The sequence below is a fragment of the Mangifera indica genome, chromosome 12 (assembly GCF_011075055.1).
Source record: "Mangifera indica cultivar Alphonso chromosome 12, CATAS_Mindica_2.1, whole genome shotgun sequence".
Taxonomy (NCBI): Eukaryota; Viridiplantae; Streptophyta; class Magnoliopsida; order Sapindales; family Anacardiaceae; genus Mangifera; species Mangifera indica.
Window position 1 is genome coordinate 12,894,118 of NC_058148.1, and position 23,290 is coordinate 12,917,407.

General features: G+C 31.0%; 6 protein-coding genes across 10 annotated transcripts; 2 read left to right on the top strand and 4 right to left on the bottom strand.

The window, feature by feature from the left end:
• The first annotated feature begins 683 nt into the window (after positions 1-683).
• Positions 684-6,879, top strand: LOC123192601 ((3S,6E)-nerolidol synthase 1-like). 4 transcript variants are annotated; one of them, XM_044605214.1, is made up of 8 exons: positions 684-766; positions 990-1,260; positions 1,370-1,666; positions 5,211-5,289; positions 5,392-5,610; positions 5,706-5,844; positions 5,929-6,177; positions 6,350-6,879. In XM_044605214.1, the coding sequence occupies exons 1-8, from the start codon at positions 722-724 to the stop codon at positions 6,656-6,658; spliced, it is 1,608 nt and encodes a 535-aa protein (XP_044461149.1). In that variant the 5' UTR covers positions 684-721; the 3' UTR covers positions 6,659-6,879. The 4 variants fall into 4 exon arrangements, with proteins under 4 accessions (XP_044461149.1, XP_044461147.1, XP_044461148.1 ...); XM_044605212.1 differs by having other exon boundaries at positions 699-907; XM_044605213.1 differs by having other exon boundaries at positions 699-895.
• A 2,670-nt stretch (positions 6,880-9,549) lies between these two features.
• LOC123192376 (pentatricopeptide repeat-containing protein At3g13160, mitochondrial-like) lies at positions 9,550-10,995 on the bottom strand. 2 transcript variants are annotated; one of them, XM_044604909.1, is made up of 2 exons: positions 10,598-10,995; positions 9,550-10,459 (listed from the first exon to the last, which is right to left on the bottom strand). In XM_044604909.1, the coding sequence occupies exons 1-2, from the start codon at positions 10,902-10,904 to the stop codon at positions 9,771-9,773; spliced, it is 996 nt and encodes a 331-aa protein (XP_044460844.1). In that variant the 5' UTR covers positions 10,905-10,995; the 3' UTR covers positions 9,550-9,770. The 2 variants fall into 2 exon arrangements, with proteins under 2 accessions (XP_044460844.1, XP_044460843.1); XM_044604908.1 differs by having other exon boundaries at positions 9,550-10,995.
• A 1,965-nt stretch (positions 10,996-12,960) lies between these two features.
• On the top strand, positions 12,961-14,262 carry LOC123230322 (transcription factor DYT1). The gene is made up of 3 exons (XM_044656494.1): positions 12,961-13,424; positions 13,524-13,700; positions 14,133-14,262. The coding sequence occupies exons 1-3, from the start codon at positions 13,248-13,250 to the stop codon at positions 14,202-14,204; spliced, it is 426 nt and encodes a 141-aa protein (XP_044512429.1). The 5' UTR covers positions 12,961-13,247; the 3' UTR covers positions 14,205-14,262.
• Positions 14,263-15,830: 1,568 nt separating this feature from the next.
• LOC123193758 lies at positions 15,831-16,638 on the bottom strand. Its single transcript, XM_044606846.1, has 2 exons — positions 16,090-16,638; positions 15,831-15,987 (listed from the first exon to the last, which is right to left on the bottom strand). Exons 1-2 carry the CDS (start codon positions 16,556-16,558, stop codon positions 15,938-15,940), a joined length of 519 nt encoding a protein of 172 aa, XP_044462781.1. The 5' UTR covers positions 16,559-16,638; the 3' UTR covers positions 15,831-15,937.
• Positions 16,639-19,430: 2,792 nt separating this feature from the next.
• On the bottom strand, positions 19,431-21,460 carry LOC123193553 (uncharacterized protein At5g01610-like). Its single transcript, XM_044606589.1, has 2 exons — positions 20,145-21,460; positions 19,431-20,006 (listed from the first exon to the last, which is right to left on the bottom strand). The coding sequence occupies exons 1-2, from the start codon at positions 20,572-20,574 to the stop codon at positions 19,951-19,953; spliced, it is 486 nt and encodes a 161-aa protein (XP_044462524.1). The 5' UTR covers positions 20,575-21,460; the 3' UTR covers positions 19,431-19,950.
• A 148-nt stretch (positions 21,461-21,608) lies between these two features.
• Positions 21,609-23,194, bottom strand: LOC123193552. The gene has a single exon (XM_044606588.1). The coding sequence runs from the start codon at positions 22,955-22,957 to the stop codon at positions 21,806-21,808; it is 1,152 nt and encodes a 383-aa protein (XP_044462523.1). The 5' UTR covers positions 22,958-23,194; the 3' UTR covers positions 21,609-21,805.
• Positions 23,195-23,290: the final 96 nt, after the last annotated feature.

A 23,290-nucleotide genomic window follows, 5' to 3' on the forward strand; every position in this document is an offset into this window, starting at 1 on the left:
ACTTCTTTTCTGGCTTATTAGTCTTTAAATTCAAGCTTCGCAATATATTCAAGAAAAAAACACTCGCACCACCCACTTTTGCTCATATTTACTCATAATCCCTTTAAAATGAGCATCTTACTAATTTAATCTTATAAATACAAAATTGGTATTTAAATTTTGTATTTTGAACTATGTAACATTTAATTTAATAATTATAATCTATGCATAGAAAACAAAATTGTACATAATATAATCAAAGTAAAAATTTACAAAATATAAAGCTAACCATTTGCCATTGTTAGTATTGAGTTGCACCAGAGTATCAGCTAGCTTTGTCTACTGAATGCCAAGTCTTCCTGATAATTCGACTTCCACAAAAGAATGATGTATGTGTTTCAAAATTCGTCACCCAGAGATATAATTCTGATATCTTATTATATATCCTTCCATCAAAGATGTAACTGAAGTGAAGAATGGGAGAGTTAAGGACCACTTATTTCATTAAGTCCAACAATTACATGGTGATAGAGAGAAGCTGTCAATGATGTAAAATTAATACCAACATAAATTAGGGTCACAAATTTATAACGTCATTATTGATTTTAAAAAAGTGTCATGAAGTAACTTATTTCCAATTTAGATCACGTCATATTGACAAGAATAATCCTATAAATTGGGTTGAGCTCTCTATAATTCTCATCAATCTTTCTGAAGACATTCCTGCTGATAAACATTAATTATGTCTCACTTGTCTCCATCTGCTCTTCCAATTGCACCGAAAAAGGTTTCAAAAATCTCCAACCCAGTTAATCTCATTCAAGCTCCTAATGATCAGACAAAAGGCATTACTTCCAGTAGTGCTGTTCTATCGATCCCATTCAAGCAGTTCCTCACGGATCCTAATGAACTCACAGCTAGTTTCAATCTAAATTTTCAATATTTCATTTTAAGCCAATCACCATGTGAGTGAGTGCAGTTGAATGCTAATAGAGTCTTTCATTTTTCAGGATAATATATATAGTAAGCAATATGCGCAGAAACTGAAAGCATTTAAGCATATACTCAGCAAAGTGGGAGAGGATCCTGTTGAAGGATTGGCCATGGTTGATGCTGTTCAACGTTCAGGCATTGACTATCATTTCCGAGACGAGATTCAGCAAATTCTCCAAAGGCAGTTCATGATATTTAGTTCTTATGATGACCACAATCAAGATGATCTTTGTGAAGTTGCCCTTCGTTTTCGACTCTTGAGACAACATGGTTACTATGTACCTGCAGGTATTTATATCATTTATTTCCCATCACCTTTGTTTTTCTTTTCGGTTAATAGTTTATTAATGAAACCCGAAGGTAATTTTTTTCTTCTCTTTTTACCGGTTTTATGAAGACATCTTTAACAACTTCAAAAACAAGGAAGGGAAGCTTAATCAGAAAGTACGCGGGGATGTTAATGGATTGATGGGTTTATATGAAGCTTCACATCTAAGTATACATGGAGAAGAAGTGCTTGATGAAGCTGGTGATTATTGTGCCAAGCTCCTAACTGAACAGGTGAAAAATCTTGACCATTTTCAAGCTGAGATTGTTGAGAACACGTTGGCGCATCCCTTTCACAGAAGCCCGGCAAGGTTGATGGCCAATAACTTATTTCTTACTGAGTTCCCAAGCGAAAATAAATGGATACATGCTTTTGAAGATCTTGCCAAAATAGATTTTAATTTGGTGCAATCCTTGCACCAAACGGAAGTGGCACAAATATCAAAGTAAGTCTAATCATCTCAAGAATAGTTATATATGTATATTTTGTCGTTATCAGATGTTGTGTTTCCCTATTTTAAACTAGGGAAATTGAAATTTTTAGCACTATTTTATTCCGTGTATACAAAATTGCCACCTATCCTAAAGCTTTCACAAATATACCACAATAGTACTCACCTTCCCCAAAATACCCCTCTTCAATTTTTTATACACAAATTCTCTCTCTTCTTCTCTGCAACTTTTTTCTCTCTTCTTCCTCTTCTTCCAAAGTGATAAAAGAATCACTCTCTCTTCTTCCTCATCTTCAAAAACAAAAGCAGTAAATCACTTTGAAGAATTCTTCAGATTAAGAATTCTTCAAAGTAAGGATTTAAAAAAGAAAAGATCAACCCACAAAAAAATCAGCTACATCAATTTTATATCCTGGAAGAAATGACCATAAAAAAAATCATTTAGTAGGATTTAATTGAAAAAAAAAAATTAACATTTAAGGATTAAAACTGAAAAAAAAAAATTTGAGATAAACCGAAAAAAAAACAAACGTAGGCGTGAAATTCTGGAAATTATTCCTGTGCTGTACATATAAGGAATATATTATAATATTATATAATATAATATTATAATAATATATATTATATTATATTATTATATATAATAATATATATAATATAATATTTTATTATGATATTATAATAATATTAAAATATATTATATTATTAATAATTATATATTTTATATATATATAAAATGGTTGGCGAAATCGCCAACCCTTGGCGTCGCCAAGGGTTGGCGATTCCGCCAACCATTTATACTAATATATTATATATATTATTATATTAATATATTAATTTTTTATATTATTATATAATATATTATTATATTATTATATTATAATATATATAAAGGGTTGGTGGCCGCCAGCCCTTTATATTAATATATATAATATATTATATTATAATATTATATATTATATATATTATTATATTAATTTTATATATTATTATAATATATTATATAATATTATAATATAATTATAATTTATATTAATATATAATATATTATATAATATTAAATTATACATAATATAATTATAATATTCTAATTAAAAATATAATATAATATATTAAATATAATATATTATATAATTATAATTATATATTATAATATATTAAATATAATATATTATATTAATATATAATATAATTATATATATATATAATTAAATAATTATATATATATATATATATAAATAATGGGTTGGAGGAACCTTTTGCCTTTTAATATCTGTGAGGGTTGGCGTCGCCAACCCTCTGCTTGCTTTATTTTTTTTGAAGGTTAAAAAAACAATTAGCCAAACAATTATATTAAAATATATTATATATTATATTAATACTTTTTTACATGCAAATGGTTGGCGTCACCAGACACCAACCCATTATATTATATTATAATATAATATAATTATATTATATTATTATATATTATATAATATATTATAATATAATATAATATAATATTATATTATATAATTTAATATATAAAATAAACTGATAAGGGTTTTCGTCAATCCTGGTAATAATATATACATATATTATATTATATAAATATTATATATAATATATTAATATTAATAATAATATATAAAATATATTATAATATTATATATTATAATATATAATAATATATTAATATATATTTTATTATATATAATATATAATTATATATATTTTATTATATATAATATTTATAATAAAATATTTTATATATATATAATACCAAAGGTTGGCGGCATCGCCAACCTTTGGCGACGCCAAGGGTTGGCGACCCCGCCAACCTTTGCTAATTATATATTATATATTATATATTATATATTATATGTATAATATATAAACCAAGGGTGCCATAATATATAAACCAAGGGTTGGCGGTATCGCCAACCCTTGGCGGCTCCAAGGGTTGGCGATGCCGCCAACCCTTGGTAACAAAATTATATATTATATTAATATATATTATATAAAATATAATATAATATAATTATATATTATAATATATTAAATATAATATATAATTATATAATTATAATATATTACATAATATATAATATATATAATAATATTATATTATTAATAATATAATATGTTATTTTAATATTATATAATTATTTTATTAAATTATAATATTATATATTAATATAATATATTATATTTAATATATTATAATATATAATTATATAATATATTATATTTAATATATTATATTATATTTTTAATTAGAATATTATAATTATATTATAATATATTATGTATAATATAATATTATATAATATATTATATATTAATATAAATTATAATTATATTATAATATTATATAATATATTATAATAATATATAAAATTAATATAATAATATATATAATATATTATTTATATAATATATAATATTATAATATAATATATTATATATATTAATATAAAGGGCTGGCGGTCACCAACCCTTTATATATATTATAATATAATAATATTATAATATATTATATAATAATATAAAAAATTAATATATTAATATAATAATATATATAATATATTAGTATAAATGGTTGGCGGAATCGCCAACCCTTGGCGACGCCAAGGGTTGGCGATTTCGCCAACCATTTTATATATATATAAAATATATAATTATTAATAATATAATATATTTTAATATTATTATAATATCATAATAAAATATTATATTATATATATTATTATATATAATAATATAATATAATATATATTATTATAATATTATATTATATAATATTATAATATATTCCTTATATGTACAGCACAGGAATAATTTCCAGAATTTCACGCCTACGTTTGTTTTTTTTTCGGTTTATCTCAAATTTTTTTTTTTCAGTTTTAATCCTTAAATGTTAATTTTTTTTTCAATTAAATCCTACTAAATGATTTTTTTTTATGGTCATTTCTTCCAGGATATAAAATTGATGTAGCTGATTTTTTTGTAGGTTGATCTTTTCTTTTTTAAATCCTTACTTTGAAGAATTCTTAATCTGAAGAATTATTCAAAGTGATTTACTGCTTTTGTTTTTGAAGATGAGGAAGAAGAGAGAGTGATTCTTTTATCACTTTGGAAGAAAAGGAAGAAGAGAGAAAAAAGTTGCAGAGAAGAAGAGAGAGAATTTGTGTATAAAAAATTGAAGAGGGGTATTTTGGGGAAGGTGAGTACTGTTGTGGTATATTTGTGAAAGCTTTAGGATAGGTGGCAATTTTGTATACACGGAATAAAATAGTGCTAAAAATTTCAATTTCCCATCAAGTCTAATCATCTCAAGAATAGTTATATATGTATATTTTGTCGTTATCAGATGTTGTGTTTCCCTATTTTAAACTAGGGAAATTGAAATTTTTAGCACTATTTTATTCCGTGTATACAAAATTGCCACCTATCCTAAAGCTTTCACAAATATACATGCTTTTGAAGATCTTGCCAAAATAGATTTTAATTTGGTGCAATCCTTGCACCAAACGGAAGTGGCACAAATATCAAAGTAAGTCTAATCATCTCAAGAATAGTTATATATGTATATTTTGTCGTTATCAGATGTTGTGTTTCCCTATTTTAAACTATATGTTTGCGATGTATATATTAGATGGTGGAAAGACCTGGGTTTGTCTAAGAAGTTGGAGTTCGTCAGAGATCAACCTCTTAAATGGTACATTTGGTCTATGTCCAGTCTCACGGATGCAAACTTGTCTTGGCAAAGGGTTGAGCTCACAAAAGCCATATCCTTCGTCTACATTATTGATGACATTTTTGATGTTCACGGAACTCTCGATGAACTCAGTCTCTTTACAGAAATAATTAATAGGTATATATCCATTAATTAATGGTATCTTATAAACAGATCATTAATTGCTTTCTCAAATATGAAAAGTAATACGAATTGGAAATCAAATGTTGTAGATGGGATGTTGCTGCTGTAGATCAATTACCTGAGTACATGAGGACATGTTTTAAAGCTCTTGATAATGTCACAAATGAAATCAGTCGTAAGATATTCGAAGCTCATGGCTATAATCCTGTGAATTCCCTACAAAAAGCGGTATACGAATAATATAATTATTTATTTTATTTACCAAACAGAATTTAACATCGAATTTTACAAGCTAATATTTATTGTCTACAGTGGGGAAGCTTGTGCAATGCATTTCTAGTCGAAGCAAAATGGTTTTCTTCTCGAGACTTGCCCACGGCCGAAGAGTACTTGAAAAACGGGATTATTACTTCAGGTGTAAACGTGGGGCTAGTGCATATTTTCTTTCTGTTGGGTGAGAATTTAACAACAGAGACTTTGGATCTTATTGACAAAAACCCAGTCATAATCTCATCTACCGCAACAATTCTTCGGCTTTGGGATGACTTGGGAAGTGCAAAGGTAAGATGTGATCTCAAAAACTCATTGCATAATGATAGCTACAAATAAAGTTAGAACTTGATGATGTTGAAGAGTGAATCACAGATCTCCATTCAGTCGTTTATTGGTCATCCATATGCATGTTTAATTTGAGGTCGACAGAATAATAATTATACCATTGAATTAATTTCAGGATGAGAATCAGGATGGGAGAGATGGGTCGTACTTATATTACTATATGAAGGAACACCCAGACTGTGATGCAGAAGCTACTGAAAAACATGTTATTAGTAAGATTTCATATGCATGGAAGATCCTGAACAAGGAGTGCCTCTCTCCCAACCCATTTAAATCATCTGGAATCACAAAGGCTTCTCTTAATCTTGCAAGAATGGTTCCTTTGATGTACAGTTACGATAACAACCAACGGCTACCAGGTCTCGAGGAATATGTTAAGTCCCTTCTCTTTGAAACTGTACCTATCAAAGGAATTTACAATTAATGTATGCATCTGTGTCTGTTAGTCAAAATATTTTATGCTTTTATTTTGAGAGAAAAAAATACTACTGTATATATTTTTAGTTTAATAAAAATTAATGTATGTTGTGCACCTCGGTCTGGCTAAGAAGTTGAAGTTTGTAAGAAACCAACCGCTTAAATGGTATATTTAGTTCATGGCCTGCCTCATAGATGCAAGCATGTCATGACAAAGAATTGAGCTTAGAAAACTTACATCCTTCATCTACATTATTGATGATATTTTTTATGCTTACGGGACACTCGTTGAACTCTATTTTTGTATTGGATTTTAATGTAGTTTTGTGTTTAAAAGAAATGCAATCTAAAATCCCACATTAACACTTGGGATATATGACAGCTGATGAGTTGTTTTAATATTTTGATTATTTATTTATTTTATTATGGAACAAATTAAGATCAATATTAACAAAGATCATATTGGGTTGTTTGGTAGTTTCAATTCAACTGTTTATTTACCATTTTAATACAACTTTTGCTCGACATTCGTGTTTGTTTCATGTCTACTAGAGTTTAAATCAGTTTCAAATCAATTAATCCGATTTTCATCTCATTCCCTTATATTCCAATTTCTATTCCCACAGTATTAATGAAGATCGTTATTGTGTTAATTTAGAAGAGACTTAAAAATTGGTGTTCATGTCTCAGAAGTTTTATTGTATCTTAGAATAATTTAGCATAACCCTTCAACAGACCATCAATTTCAAGTGAAGACAAATATTACTTTGAAAAAAGGTTTAATCACCCTTTAAAGTCTCGATGCTGTTCTTTATCTTGTATTATTTTTCAACAGCATGAGTGGCCAAAAATGCAGTCCAATCACGAGGGCTAGAACACAGTGAGCAAAACCATGCATTATTCTGCCTTCATGTTCATGAAACACATGCATGTGGGCTCTAAAGGATCAACATCCATAATTTCTTCTTTTGAATTTTTGAGCATTAGGTGAAGATGATTTTTCCCTCTCTCTCTCTCTCTCTCTCTCGGTTTTAGAATATAAGAATCAGTCCAACTTCATCAATCCAAACGTTCGAAGGAGAAAATTTCACTTTCCATGTTCACATGCGAAAGTCAACAATTAATTAAATGTTTTCTATGTGGTTCTGAGAAAATTCGCATAAGAAGTTCTGAGGTGGCAGCCCTTACAAATTTTCCATAAATAATTATACTATGTCGGGTTATTTGATTTAAATAATAGTTTATTATTAAAATAAAAAAATTATTTTAAAAGTATATTATTTAAAAGATTATTAAATATAAATAATTATTATATTTGATAAAATTTGATAGGTATAAATAATTATTATTTTTAATTTAAAAATAATAAAAAAATATTAGTAAATTATTGTATTTAAATACTCTTGAATGTAATTATTTTTAAATATTTTTAAATTATTTATTATATTAATTAAAAATAAATTTATTTTTATCTCAAAAATATAATAAACAATAATATAATTATAATAAAATCACGATTACCTTAGTAAATATTTAATTCCTAAGGTGAAAATGATAATCAGATTATTATTTATATTACATGTCACGTTAACATTGATAATAGAAGATTACCGTAATATTTTATTACTGATGAATCAAATAAAATAATATAAATAATAAAAAATAAATTACTAAAATGATCTTTAAATCCCTAGAATCAAGCTACCCTAATTGTGGGCATATGATTTTTTTTGACTTCCATCAAAAGATTTTTCTTGTGGGGGTATGATTCCATGTGGGTTCAACCTGCCATGTTTGTGAAGAATGGCCCATAAAAGCAATTATTTAGCCCATATTGAGAAAAGCCCCAACAAAAAAAGCCGAAACAGGGGATGGAAAAATCCAATATGAACTCAGTTTAACCCAAAGCCCGGAGTTAGCCCAAGAGATTAACCTGGCACAAAACAAGCAAAACATTTACGTCCAAACCCAGAGGAGATAAAGCATCGCTTGGAATACAAGTATTCACAATTTCATTATAAACTACGCGTGTACTTCCATAATTCATCACCTTCATCATGAAGTACCCCCATGAGTTTATTCTATCATCTACCATTAAAGTAAAGAAGATTCAATTTAAAGTTTGAAGTAAAAAAAGGTCCTTGAATGTTAGAATCAATAACTGATTTTTTTTATATTAAGGTGGTAAATTAATGGCACCATCCTTTTATGAGCCAAATATGTAACTTAAAAATAAAACAAACAATAATTTAATCAAAAGTATGAAGGCATTCTTAAAATATTATTTAAAAATGATGAAAATGTGAGTAAACTTATAAAAGATACATTTCATTGAAAATGTGAACAACTGTATATCAGGTGATGAACTATGAAACTTCAAGGCTAGTTTGTGATGAAAATATTAGTTATATTCTAATATTAAAAAACAATAATTAATATCATTACACCAAGTAAATAAAAGATGAACAATATTGTATATACATACTTCTGGTATATAATTTGGATACACAGATGATGTGTATTACTTTATTTTTAATTTAAAATCATCAAATCACATTATCTGTATAATCAAATTATATACCAAAAAGGTATAAGCGTAGTTTTATTGATAAGGGATTCTCATTCCACTCTTTCCATTATTGACATTCCCATTCCTATTCTTATTCCATTCAAGAAGCTCTAGGATGACAGTGGTCAAAACTCTACATGTATTTTTAGCGGCTCAGGTAAATTTACTTGTTAACTCTTTTTCAAAGCTTAAAAGCATGCTAACTCCTCTAAACAGGCTTATAACATTTGCTTTTCTTCTTGAAATAAAACTCACAGATGCTAAACTCGGAGAAAAGTTCAAAAAGGAAATTACACCTGACCAAAATTATACCATGTGAATAACAGAGATACCATCAAAACTGCATAACATAATTGATATTCAAGTATAAAGCATAAATAACTCAAACATCAAAACAGTTTCGCATCAGCTTGATTATGGAAAACATGGAGAAAAAAAATCATTGCCATACTCCTACAAATTTGACAGTGATACTAAGGGAGATAAAACTTCACAAGGATCTAATCCATAAGAAAACAAACAAAAGAAGGAAAGCTTGAAAGACACTGTATTACTCATTTGAAGAAAATTTCAGATTGTAACGACAGTAATCATTCGTCTTTGAAAGCTCCACCAACTCTTTTGCCTCCTCAATCTTGGACTCCTTAACCAATGAATCCAGAACAAGCTGCAACAATTCCTCATCAACAAGGCACCGCCTACCAAAAATCTTCTTGCAGAGTTCAAAAGCAAAATCCAAATCACCTTTCTCACAAACTAAGGGAACGAGTATTGTAAAAGTTCCTTTGTTTATAGCACAATCACTCTTCTCAATTTCATCATACCACCACTTAGCTTCCTCCAACTTCCCCTCATTAACAAACCCCTTTATCAAAGCATTAAAGCTAAAGACATCTGGCTTAATTGTCTTATACCTCATCTCTTCAACTAACTCAACAGCTTCTTTTGTTCTCTTCTCCATTGCCAATCCATACAACTTGGCATTATAACTCCTAATATCAGGTGTAATATTCCTATTTGCCATTCTTTCCCATATCATCTCAGCGGCTCCAAACCGTCCATTCATGTAAAAAGCATGTAAAAGAGTGTTAAACGTGATCCTATCTGGCTCCACACCCTTCTTCTCCATGTCATCAAGCAACATAATTGCTGAATCCAACGAACCCATCTCACAATACGCCTTAACAACCGTGTTATAAGATACTTGATCAGGCTCTATCCCCAACTTCTTTGGCAAATCTGAAAACAACCCATCAACCATATCAAATTTCCTGGAGTTAACACATGCCCCCAAGAGAGCATTAAACGACAAAATCGTTTGCTTGCAATTTCGTTCACGCATTTCCTTGAACACCCTGTGAGCATTATCAAACATACCAGCTTGTCCATACAGAGCCACAAGGCGGACGGAAAAACCTTCCTTAGACACGTCTTTGTACTGTTTTTGGTGTTCTAGTATCTCTTCTATCCATCTAAAGCGTTTAGCATTGGCCAGGCGGCGAACCGTTTCCTTGTAAATGCCCGTTTTGGTGCGGAAACGTTCAAGGTCGGAATATCTTTTAAACTTATCCACCAGTCTTTTGAGATCTTTTTCTTTGTACAGGTCCGTGCTGATGGAGCCGACATTGGAAGTGGAGGTGGCAACGGTGGAGAACCGGTGAACGAGACGGGAAAGAAAATGCATCGTTTGGTTGAGTGGGGACTCAAGCAGAGAGAGTGTGTGCTAGCGAAGGCTGGGAGGACGAGGGTTTTAGGGTTTGGAAATGATTTTTGGTTTCTTCTATTTAATCGAAGGTATAATAGTAATGAAAATACTGTTTTTAATTTTTATTTTAAATCTTCGAAATTTTAATTAATAAAAAACTTTTTTTGGGTAATTAAAAAGACAATATAAAAAAGTTTTAAGATTAATAAACTTTATATAATTTCATATTTGAATTAAAATTTATTATATTAATTATCAAAACTAAACAATGTTTTTTTTTATTGAACAATATTATATGTATATATTTTTGTATACATAAATAAATACATATATGATATGTTATTATATGATTAAATAATTTAAATAAATAATAAAATAATATCTAATTACATATTAAAATATCATATATTTACCAATTTATGCACTCAAAAATGAGTATATATAATTTTATTATGTAAAAAATTCTCGATTAATTTATTTCGTCTTGTTTTTTGTCATAAGTTTTATATCTTGCAAAAATGATTAACCATTTTATTAATTGAAATAACCATATTTAGAGGAACTTATATAGAAATAATCAACAAATTTGTGCAATTATTAAGACTTATACAAGACTTTGCTCATATAAAGTGTTTTTGTCGTCAAAACAAGTTTATTTATTTGTTAAAATAATTTAAATTATCTATTTAATAATTAATTATATAAAATTATTTTTAATATTTTTTTAAATAGTTCACTTGTAACAAGATTATCCCCTCATCTGATTGATAATATTGCTTCCATCAAAATACCTTAAACCATAACTTATTTGATGTAAACTCTTATAAACATCAATGCATCCAAGTTTGAAAGATGAGTTTGAGCTTTAAATTGTGTTATCTCTAACATTGCAATGACGGTGTGTTGTTATATTGGTTAATTGTTAACACATAGGGGGAACAATTAAGGAAACATCCAAATCATAGATTTTTTTTACAAGGTTTTAGTTGAATTTATTTTTGGGTTTTCATGTGTTAATGGAGATAGTCTGTCAATGATACTTATCATTGGTTGATGGGAAACTAAGGCATGATAATATGTGATGCAAGACAAACGTAGTTAAAGTTGTGATTTCGTTTACAAAGACGATTAAAGGTTAATATGTCTCTTCATTTACTTTTTTCACTCAACTTTCCTCTTATTTCGAATCTTCCCTTAATCTATTTTATTTTTATGTTTTAACCTTGTTTTTCTTCCATGCCTTGGTCCCTATCATTAGTCCTTCAGTTCTTGTCATTTGGGAGCATGATTTAACCGCTTGGTGCTTATGGGAGCCAAATATTCAGTCATCGACGGTGAAAGGTTTCTCAATAACAATAAAATGATAATAAAGAACTAAATAGTTTCACAAGAATAAACAGAATAAGGCAAGGACACCCTAGCCCAGCACTGTGGGGAGAAAGCCAGGTATTATCATATTTATAGGTCGACTAACCATTTGATGTATTCAAATCAATGTACTGCAAGGGTACTCAAACTGGCAAGAAATTAGCAAAATTAGTTAGCTCACTTAATTTTTTATTTTCTTACTACAATTTGGAGGTATTTTAGAAAGAGATTTAGATTTTCACTGGTTAGAATGTTGCCTTTGTTTCTGTTTTGGTACAGCACATTAAAAATTAACATCTCTTTAGCATTGTACAGAATAAAATTGTACTACTGTGGAAGAGAATATGTATGTCTCAGTCTCACACAATTTGTACTTTCCAGTCAACAACAAAATGGCCAGGAGATAACAGCAACAAAACCAGTTGTTCAATATTTTTTTCAGTACTTCAACCATCCTGGCCATCTATTCATGGATCAATTATGAGTACAAGTGTACAACCATTTCTCTGAAGCCAAACTGTTTGTTGGGTTGCAATTTTTTTCAAAGTACAACTGACACAACACCCAGTTGGAATTTGGGACCATATTCTTTCTGTAAACACTCTGAAAACAATATAAATATATCTCCTAAATAACCACACAACTAACTCACTCTAGAGAAGCAGCCTTCATTAGCACACTCAACAAATGGAATTTTTAGGCTCTGGCTCTGATGCAGTACGCATTGCTCAAGCCCAGAGGCGACAAGTCTATGATGAAAACTCCGAGTACAAATCGAAGAACCTTCATGCGGAGAGACGCCGGAGGCAAAAACTCAGTGACAGACTGTTGGCTCTGCGTTCAATAGTCCCCATAATTACAAATGCAAATACCCCATTACCCATTGAAATTTTTTTAACACTTGTCAGATTATATTTTATTGTTTCTCTAATAACTATTTCTTGGTTTGATTAGATGAATAAAGCAACCATAATTGAGGACGCCATTACCTACATCCTGATGCTGCAGAGGAATGTCAATGCTCTTAGCGAGCAGCTTCTTGAAAGGGACTCATTATTCGTGGAAGAGAATGAGCAGTCAACAAGGGATGAGATTGATGCTTCGGAGCAGATGAAAAACTATGGAATAAAGGTTCAAAAGTTTGTACATTTTGTTTGTACACATAGTTATATTATCTATATTATGGCTTATCCAATGCATTGTATAACAAGCTTGCTATATTGTGTTTAGGAAGATGTTAAGGTGACTGATATTGATGGGAAAAGACTTTGGATAAGGATTGTGTTTGAGAAGAAAAGAGGTGCAATCACTAAATTTCTGGAGGCCTTGACTTCGGTTGGCTTTGAACTCACAGACGCCAATGTTACTACCTCCAAAGGAGCCATTCTTGTTTCATCGTGTGTCGAGGTATTTCCAAAGAATAATGTCACGGCTCAAGGTTAGTGAGCGTGGCAGTGACTTGGACAGATACGGTTAATGAGTATGCTAAAGAGTTAGTGTACATAATTGTTGGTTTCATGAGTGTCTTGGGGTCACTAGTTTCTTCTTGCATTGGACACATTAGAGGAGTCATTTTAACTCTTGACTTGTTTGCGCATGGTTGGTCCAGTCTTCCTTCAATATACCTTCGGCTGGAACATCCCATTTAAGTAACAGTCACGCACACTCACTTTTTAGCACGTCCATTAACTATTTGTCTGAACTCTTGTCACGCTCACCAATCTTGAGCTGTGACAATAAGCATTTTATGCGACTTAGTTTCAGAAGTAGTTCTTGAAAACAAAGGCAAAGAACAGTACTCAAGAACAATTGTAATGAGCTCTTTTTTTATGGCTGCAGGGGATTTATGGAGATGTACCTGTGGTGGAGCAAACCAAAAAGTTGCTTCAAGATATAATTAGAAACATGTAAAGACTGTGGTGGAGCATGTAATGTATGGTTGATAAAACTCTAAAGCTGTGAGAATATAATTCTGGTATTGAATAAAATAATAGTAATTTGGTTGTTGCAATTTGATAAGTGTCAGAACAAGTCTTGTTTTTTTCAGCCCTGTAATTGCTTTGATTTTCTGTTGATGACTCAACACCAGACGAGCAATGTTCATATCCACCTCTGAAACTGTGTTTGCCAAGTAAACCATGAATTGTAAAAGGGGCAAATAGTTAGGAAGCTCTAGGAAGCTGAAGATCCTGGGTAACTATTACTCTAATGGTCAATCTCCGTAGATTCTGGGTATGTTGATTAAGGTTATTAAGGCTTTGTTCAGTTCATTTGAGTTGCAATTTCATCTGCGGAATACTGCAATATAAGTAGTTGATGATTCCTTTGATTAACAAGAAGAGATATTGAAACTATGTAATTCAACACTGTGATGGCTTTTCTTGCCAATTTATATCAGGAAATGGTCTCTGCAGCATACGGGCTGAAGGGTATTCTTAAATAAGCACATAAATTACAATCAACCATTGGTTCCATAATTTTTTCAATTTCAATTAGTAGATGCCATGAATGCTTAAGTTGTTGTCTTCGATTATAAAAATGATGTTATCAATTATCAGTGTTTTATTAAATTATAGGATTTTTCATTCATTTAAATAATATCTAACATTAAAATGTAACACTCAAATCTATAAATAATAAAAACTAAACTCAAAACAAACTTTTATATAAATAAATTTTACGATCCATGTAACTTAAAGTAATCCTTAATCAATCATGAGACTTTTAGAAAAGCAAAGCTGCAAAAACGTATTCAACTATTAAATTCCAAATGTACACTTTAATAGTATTTTATTATTCTATCGTGTCGTTTTGTTTGGGATTAATCCATCTAAAAACAGAGGAGCATATTTATGAGGTAAAAAAAATCTTACAAATCTTTTAAATAAGCAATATGAGAATTATAACTTTATGTAAACAAGCAATGTAGAGAAGATTTAACGCACAATTCCAAACTTATTGATAGAGATTACACTATAAACTTCTGTGACTCCTCCATGTTGATGGATTACTTAAATCATCAAAGTGTGATACTGCCATGCTTACAATTAACAGAATCCCAAATCAAATTATAGGCCTGGTAATGTCTGCTTACAATGTTAAAATGATGTCCAAGGTCTGTGATGGCGGGATTACAGCCATGTGAATAAACTTGAATTAGGCAGCGGAGAAGTTGAATAAAAAATGTTTCCTAGTTTTTCTAGACAACAAATTGGTGCTGTTACAATATGAATGAATCCCTCCACCGAAATTTATTAATTCTTCATCCCATCTCGTATCTCTGCTTAGCAAAATATGCCACTTCATCACAATCCAACAAGAGAAACCAGCCATTTCACATCAATCTAAACATCACTTGATTGAGATCAAGTACGTATAAGATTTTTTTATCTGGAAAATTAACCGGCTTCTCCTTCAAAATCATAGCAACACACATTCATGAGTGAAAAAGGACAATGAAGAACTTTCAGTTAATAATCAAGGGATACCAAATATTTTTTATTCAATTTCAATACTTAATCCCCATTGTTCATTTTTATAGTCCTCAGAGCAACTATCAAGGAAACATAAACTCCATATTTTCCTCTAAAGTTTAAGAAGATGATAACACAACTTCAACTCTGCAATGTTCAAGCAAGCTTTCATCACTGAACTTGAGATCCCATCTTCCTCCCAACAATTTCTTGTAAAGCACCTGCATTTCAAGTTTATTTTCAAATATTTTAATACCTCAAATAGTAAAAATGAGTACACAGGGTTTTGATCTAAATTCAGAACCAAACAAAGGGAGATATACCTTGAGGCTTGCAAACAGGAGGATCTTCAAAGAGAGAAAGAGAGACTTGTTTTAAAGCAAGACCAATATCAATCATAACGAGCCCAGAAGATGGATCATCGACAATGATACGTTTAACAGGGAGCCAAAGAAAGAGCTCTTCTTGAGCAACACCTTCAAGTCCCATTAGCCCACCATAACTGAGATTAGCTTTCACCACATTGTTGAAGTAAACTCTACTGTCAAACCTGGTCAGACAAGGACTTTCCAGAAACACCTCCAACCGACCTGTTCGAAAATCAAACCTGTAGGATTCAACATTGTTTGGGAAGAGACCAGCAGGCAAGCCTTGGCTTTGAAGGAGGTCCTGTATTGAGGCACCAGGTAATAAGCCTTGGCTTTGAAGGAGGTTTTGGATGGAGGAGGTGACGGAGAAATGAAGAAGAAGAGCAAGAAAAAGAGACAGAATAGATTTTGCTGTCAGAGACATTTTTAAGGTTAAAGTACAGAAGCAGACCGCAGACAGACTGAGATGTTCTTTTTATTGTGGCTTTTGGGTGGTGGTTTTGTTAGGGATTTATGAGTAATCATGATTATTAAGAGGGGGCCAGAAGAACAGTCCAAATTATGGGTTGGCAAAACACTTTTAACACATTCTTACTCAGCGGCCAGCGCCCTTGGTTAGTATGCTTATCCTAGGTTTATGAAAAAGGTTATTTTCCTTTTTCCCTTAAATTACCCTAACTATAAACTTTGTGTGGGTATTTCCGCAATCAACACAATATGTTCACCCATATAAATAAAGGGTTTCATATGGTTAAAAGGGTAATATATTCTTGTGGAATTCATGAGACAATAAAGACGTTGATGGAGCGAGGTAAAAGTAAAAAGAGTTAGTCCTCTTAATTTTGAAAAAAAAAATATTTTGTATAAAATACAATAAAACACTTAATTTCTTATATTGATCCCTCAAAATTTCATTATTATTCAGCCATCTGTTATATCTTATTATTTTCTAACATTAATTCACTCTATTTCATTCTTAGCACCATCCATGAGTGAGGGCATGGGTTCATTTTTTAATAGTCTTTTTAATTTAGGTTTTAGTATTTTTCATTTCTTAAAAATTAAGACAAAATCTATTGTAATTTTGTTTATCTATTATTTGAGGCATGACGGTAATACAAATGCCACTTATTTGTGGTTAAAAGGGTAATATATTTTTTTACGAGAAAATTATATATATATACATTTAAATATATAATTAAATATACAGATAATATATTATCGAATGATTAATTGATTTGAAATAAATATAAAATAACATTAAATCATATAATGATATATTATTTATTCTTTTTTACGGTTAATTTTTTTAACTCTAACACCTTGCATATGGGAAATATATTACCTCTAGTAATTTCAAAAGCCAGAGGTGGTTTACGAAAAAAGCCCTTACAAGATCTATGTGTAACATTTACCATAGATTGTTGATGCGTAAGGGTGGTAGGGAATGAATTAGATGTAAATCATATAGCAATTTTATTGAAGGAATGATTAGATTAATTCACTTTATTTTTGTTCTAAAGCTTAATCATGAGTGATAATGCTGTTCAATTCATTCCTAACATAAACTAATTTCCTTCTTATCAACCTTAAGAATTGTGTATTAATTATGTATTTTTAAATTGATATTTTATATTACAATAAAATTATATATATTTATTTTAAGTATACAAATATATACATATTTATATATATTATCAGATGATTAAACGACCTTAAATTAAGAATAAAGTAATAACTAATTATATGATGACACATATAAGTGTATATATATTTTTATACTTAAAATAGGTATATATAATATTGCTCTTTATATTAATTCTTCCATCCTGGAAATTTAGTACACAGTATACACATTTTATATATGGTATATTATTAATCCAATAAATCGATTACCTTTTATAAAGAATTTTCATTTTTTTGGAGAAAATATTTAAATGGAGATTAATAAATTAAAGTTTTTGTAATAATTATCACACAAACCCAGCTGTTTTCAGAATAATAAAAAGTAATAATAATAACACTACAGTTTCGAAGAATAAATCCAAAGTATATACAACACTTCTATTAATATTTAAAACTTTTCTAAAGTATATATAAAATATATAAATAAATTTTATAAACTAATTTTATATAAAGTATTTTATTTAAAATAAGATACCATCAATGTATATAATTCTAGAGTTCAATTTGACCCTTGATTACAATAGGCCAAAGCCTTTAACGGATTAGGCGTTACTCTATGGAAGATGCAACCATCGAAGTCTAGCTCTAGGTCTTATAATTTTTTTAGGCCGAAGGACTATTTTCCATGCAAAATATGTTGATTTCTCAAGTTTCTTCCCCGTTAACTTTAAAAATCTCATTTACTCATTTACAGACGGTTAAAATTAACGATTTCAAGAGTAAAATCATCATTTTATATGTAATATTAAAAATAAACTTAAATTTGATTTTATTTCCTCTCCCCTCCCCCCCTTCAAACCCTAAAAATTAACAATTTCTCTCAACCTAAGTTTTCAAAAACAATATTTTCCTCCCTAAGATTTCCAAACTTTCAATTGAATTTTTCGATGATGACCGACGATCTCCAAACGGCGTCTCTTCCTCTCTAACATCTCTTTCTTCCTGTCGTGCTCCTTTCATCCTCCTCGGCATCATCTCGGACGAAGATGAATCATCTTCGTCCAGAGATGAAGACATCGTCTTTATAAACGATAAAGCCAAGGAGGATAGAAAAAGACGTCATCTGGAGATCGTCGATTGTCGTCGAAAAATTCAATCTGAAAGTTTGAAAATCTTAGGGGGAAAATGTTGTTTTTGAAAACTTGGGTTAGAAAAAATTATTAGTTTTAAGGGTTTAAGAGAGAAAATGATATAACTAACAGACTCAGTTAATTTTAACTACCTATAAGTAGGTAAATAAAATTTTTAAAGTTAACAGGAGAAAACTTGAAAAATCAATATATTTTGAGGGTCCTTTGGGCTTTTTTTTATTGTGATTATTCTTAAATAAACCTATGATATACAATCAACCGTTGGTCCCTTGATTGTTGACTTCCTATTAACATATGCATGCCTAAGTTGTTGCTTCCAATTATAAAATTGATGTGACCATCCATGAGTGCTCTAGTAGATTGTAGCATCTTTCATTTGTTCGGATTTCGTATATTGTTGGGTCGCAACACACAAACCCACTAATAATAAAAAGTAATCTCAAAACAAAACTCATACACAATCAAATATTTGATTCCAAGAGAGAAACTGCAAAAATGCGTTCAACTAGAAAGTTTCAATGATGAATAATCTGTCGTGTCGTTTACTGTTTAGGATCGATTTATCCAAAAATGAAATAACATATTTATAAGGAAAAAAGAAAACAGCATAGACAGAATTTAATGCAGAATCCAAAACTTATCGACTCTAAGCTTATGTGACTCCTCCATGTTGATGGATTACTTAATCATCAAAATGTGATAATGTGATGCTCTCAATTACCAGAATCCCAAAGCAAATTATAGGCCTGGTAATTTCTGCTAAAAATGGTTAAATGCAAATTGCAGATACGAAAGTATGTACTCACTGCCTCTGTTAAAATTATGTCCAAGGTCCGTGATGGCGAGATTGCAGCCATGTGAATAAACTTGAATATCTAATTCGCAGATTGAACAGCTTTAATTATGGACTCAAGCAGAGAACTCCATTTTTTATAATCCTCATCATAGCATCTATCAAGCAAACATGAACTCGATATATTCCTCTAAAAGTTTAAGAAGATGATAACATAACTAAACTCTGCAATGTTCAAGCAAGCTTTCATTGCTGAACTTGAGATGATCCCATCTTCCTCCCAACAATTTCTAGTAGAGCACCTGCATTCCAAGTTTATTTTCAATTATTTTGATACCCCCAAATAGTAAAAATGAGTACACAGGATCAGAAATAGATGTAAGGCTTTGAATTAAATTAAGAACCAAACAAACAGAGATATGCAGAATAGAGGAAGGTACCTTGAGGCTTGCAAACAGGAGGGTCTTCAAAGAGAGAAAGAGAGAGTTGTTTTTGAGCAAGACCAATATCAATCAAAATGACCCCAGAAGATGGATCATCGACAATGATACCTTTAACTGGAAGCCAAAGAAAGAGCTCTTCTTGAGCAATACCTTCAAGTCCCATTAACCCACCATAACTGAGACTCGCTCTCACCACACTGCTGAAGTAAACTCTACCGTCGAACTTGGCCAGACAGGAACTTTCCAGATACACCTCCAACCGACCAGTTTGGTAATCGAAAGTGTAGGATTCAACATTGTTTGGGAAGAGACCAGCAGGTAAGCCTTGGCTTTGAAGAAGGTTTTGTAAGGAGGAGGAGGAGGTGACCGAGAAATAAAGAAGAAGTGTTAGTAAAAGAGTGAAAATAGATTTTGCCGTCAGAGTCATTTTCAAGGTTAAAGGACAGAGGCAGACAGACACTGATGTTCTTTTTGTTGAGGTTTTGTGAGGAGGGTTCAATGTTTTATAACATTTGGTTAGAAGTTTATGATGACAAGTGGGGCCAGGAATGACTGTCCAAATTATGGCTTGGCAAAACACATTTTTTTGACTAAGGGCCTTGCTTAGAATCCTAGGGTATATGAAAAGACACAACAAAGCTCTAGCCTTTCTTTGAATGTTCCTAACTGGCAAAAGGGAAGATAGTTTTGGTTTTCAGTCTTGGTAAAATGAGACAGTGCGTTTTGTAAAGTTTAAAAATGCATAGTTTACATTTTACACTTTTAAACTTATCATGCAATAGGAAACATATTGTGAAACATTTACGCTAACTCCTTTAATTTTAATCTTCCTCAGCACTATATTTAACTCCAATTCATATACCAAAAATCCTCAGAGTATCTGCTCCCTTTAACACTAACCACTGCACCAACTTCTGCATCACATCTTCAATGCATTCACACATAATACTACATTAGAAGAAACACCTCCAGAGCCCTTCACAACTTTAAAAAACAATTACCAATACACCAAAAAAAAAATTCCAGAAGATATCACATAACCAGCAACTAAAACACCAAATATCTCAGTCAGCAATCACAGTCAATCATAATTGGCAACTGCAGTACAAAATATAGTTTGTAACTCTGAACAGACAATATCATCACCCAACTTCTTCAAATTTCTTTGAACTGAACTAACTTCTTTCAGTAATTTAGACCCATCAGTAAACTCTCTGTTTTCTTTTAACATGTTAATGGATCAACTCAACCAATCAACCATATTCAGCTTTCCTCTTCATTCCTCAAATATGGAAACAGATAAGGATTTAGTGAAAATGTCAACTGTTTGAAATTGGGTAGGCACACATTGAACTTTCAACTATTTTGCAGTTCCCTCACAACATGAATACGAATCTAAATATGTAATTTGAACTAGTACATCCATGATCGCAATATCTATATTTTAGAGAAAAAAACAACTGAAAAAAGAAGTTATTGAGCAATTATAATCATGTAAGAAGTGGCATATTCTGCATTGTTCCCTGTAATCTGCAGTCTTAATAAAATTTATAATAATACTAACTAATCATGTAGCCTTTGATTTCCATATTGAAGCCATGGGCAATGCCAAATATTGTTATAAAGAAATAAACACTAGACCTTTTACAAGGACCAGATCAGAAAATCTTGAACTTGTACGTCTGAGAATCATCATCATAATACTCAATCTGTCTGTGAAGAGCTTGTTCCTCATAATGCCTTTCATAGTTACAGATGGGTTCTCCGTAACTATCTTCTCCATTCCTTCTTTCGGCATACGTATTTGAACTTCCAAAAAGATAATCTGCAGTCTCTTTCCACTGGTTGCTGCTGCTTTCTTTTTTACATACATGTTGACAATCATGGCTACTCCTGTTATTCCTAGCTAAACAAGGCCAGTAACCAAATATGCTCTCACAAAGGTCCATTGCTTCCAAGCCATACCCGGATGGAATTTGAGTCACTCTCGTGTCGTATTCGTAGCTATTGCCTCCGTTAGATCCGATTCCATGGTTAGCCCAGGCAGGGCTATCTTCACAATCATGACCATCTTCTCCTGCGGAACCGCCATGAGCATTTTCGTACTCTATGTTTTGGCGATCTCCATTGCTAACCTGCAGCGTATCTTCATTCGTTGGAGCTCGTTTAATTTCAATATGAGGCTTTGCTGCAGACTCTTCAACGTCTTTCTTCCCATAAGGAGATTCTATGGATCCAAAATTGACACCATTTGAAGGCAAAGCACTTGAATTTGGCATCGAACGAGGATAACATAATTCATCTGAGGGCGGAAGGGGTTTTCCATACGTTTGAGTAAGATCATAGCCTCCACCATAAGGTGTGGGGTCATATTCTTCAAACTCAGCATCATCTAACTCAGAATTTGAGACAGCGTATGAGACCGTATACTGAGAAACGGAATTGTAATCACCATGGTAAAGGTCATATACGATAGATTTTGGCTCACAGAAAGTGGATACAGAGTATGCCATGGCTGAGTGGTTCACAGAAGAATGAGAAGAATCATAATAAGGAGTGCAATTGTACTCAAACAAGTTTCGGTTGCTGAATTCATCGCTAAAATCAGCAATGACTGAGTGGTTCACAAAGGGATAATAGGCATCATAATAAGAAACAGGATGGTACTCAAACAAGTTTTGGTTGCTAAATTCATGACTGCAATCAGCCATTAAGACTTGCGATGGAACATTATGATAATTTTCTCTATTGGGAATTTGATAACTCTCACCAGGATAAGAATGACGATAGTCGGAGCTGTAGAAAGCCATATGGTGCAATCGTCGATTCCCTGTCTTTATAGAACATAGACCTCCATAAGAACATATAAGTAAATACAGAAAAAGAGTCTAAAATCAGAGATAATTGATTCAAGGCTCTGATTCTTCTCCCTGTCTTCTTAATTTTCATCCATGTATCAGAATCGTTATCTCTGCCCAAATTGTTTGGTTGGGATAAGTGGGCTTAGCCCAAGGCGACGACAAGAAATTTCCAATTCACATGATGGGAAAAGAAATTGATCCCAAATGGGCTCAGATGAAGGCGACAGAAGGAGAATCTAAAAAGTTTCCATGCACAGTAATTGGAATTAATTGCACGCCACT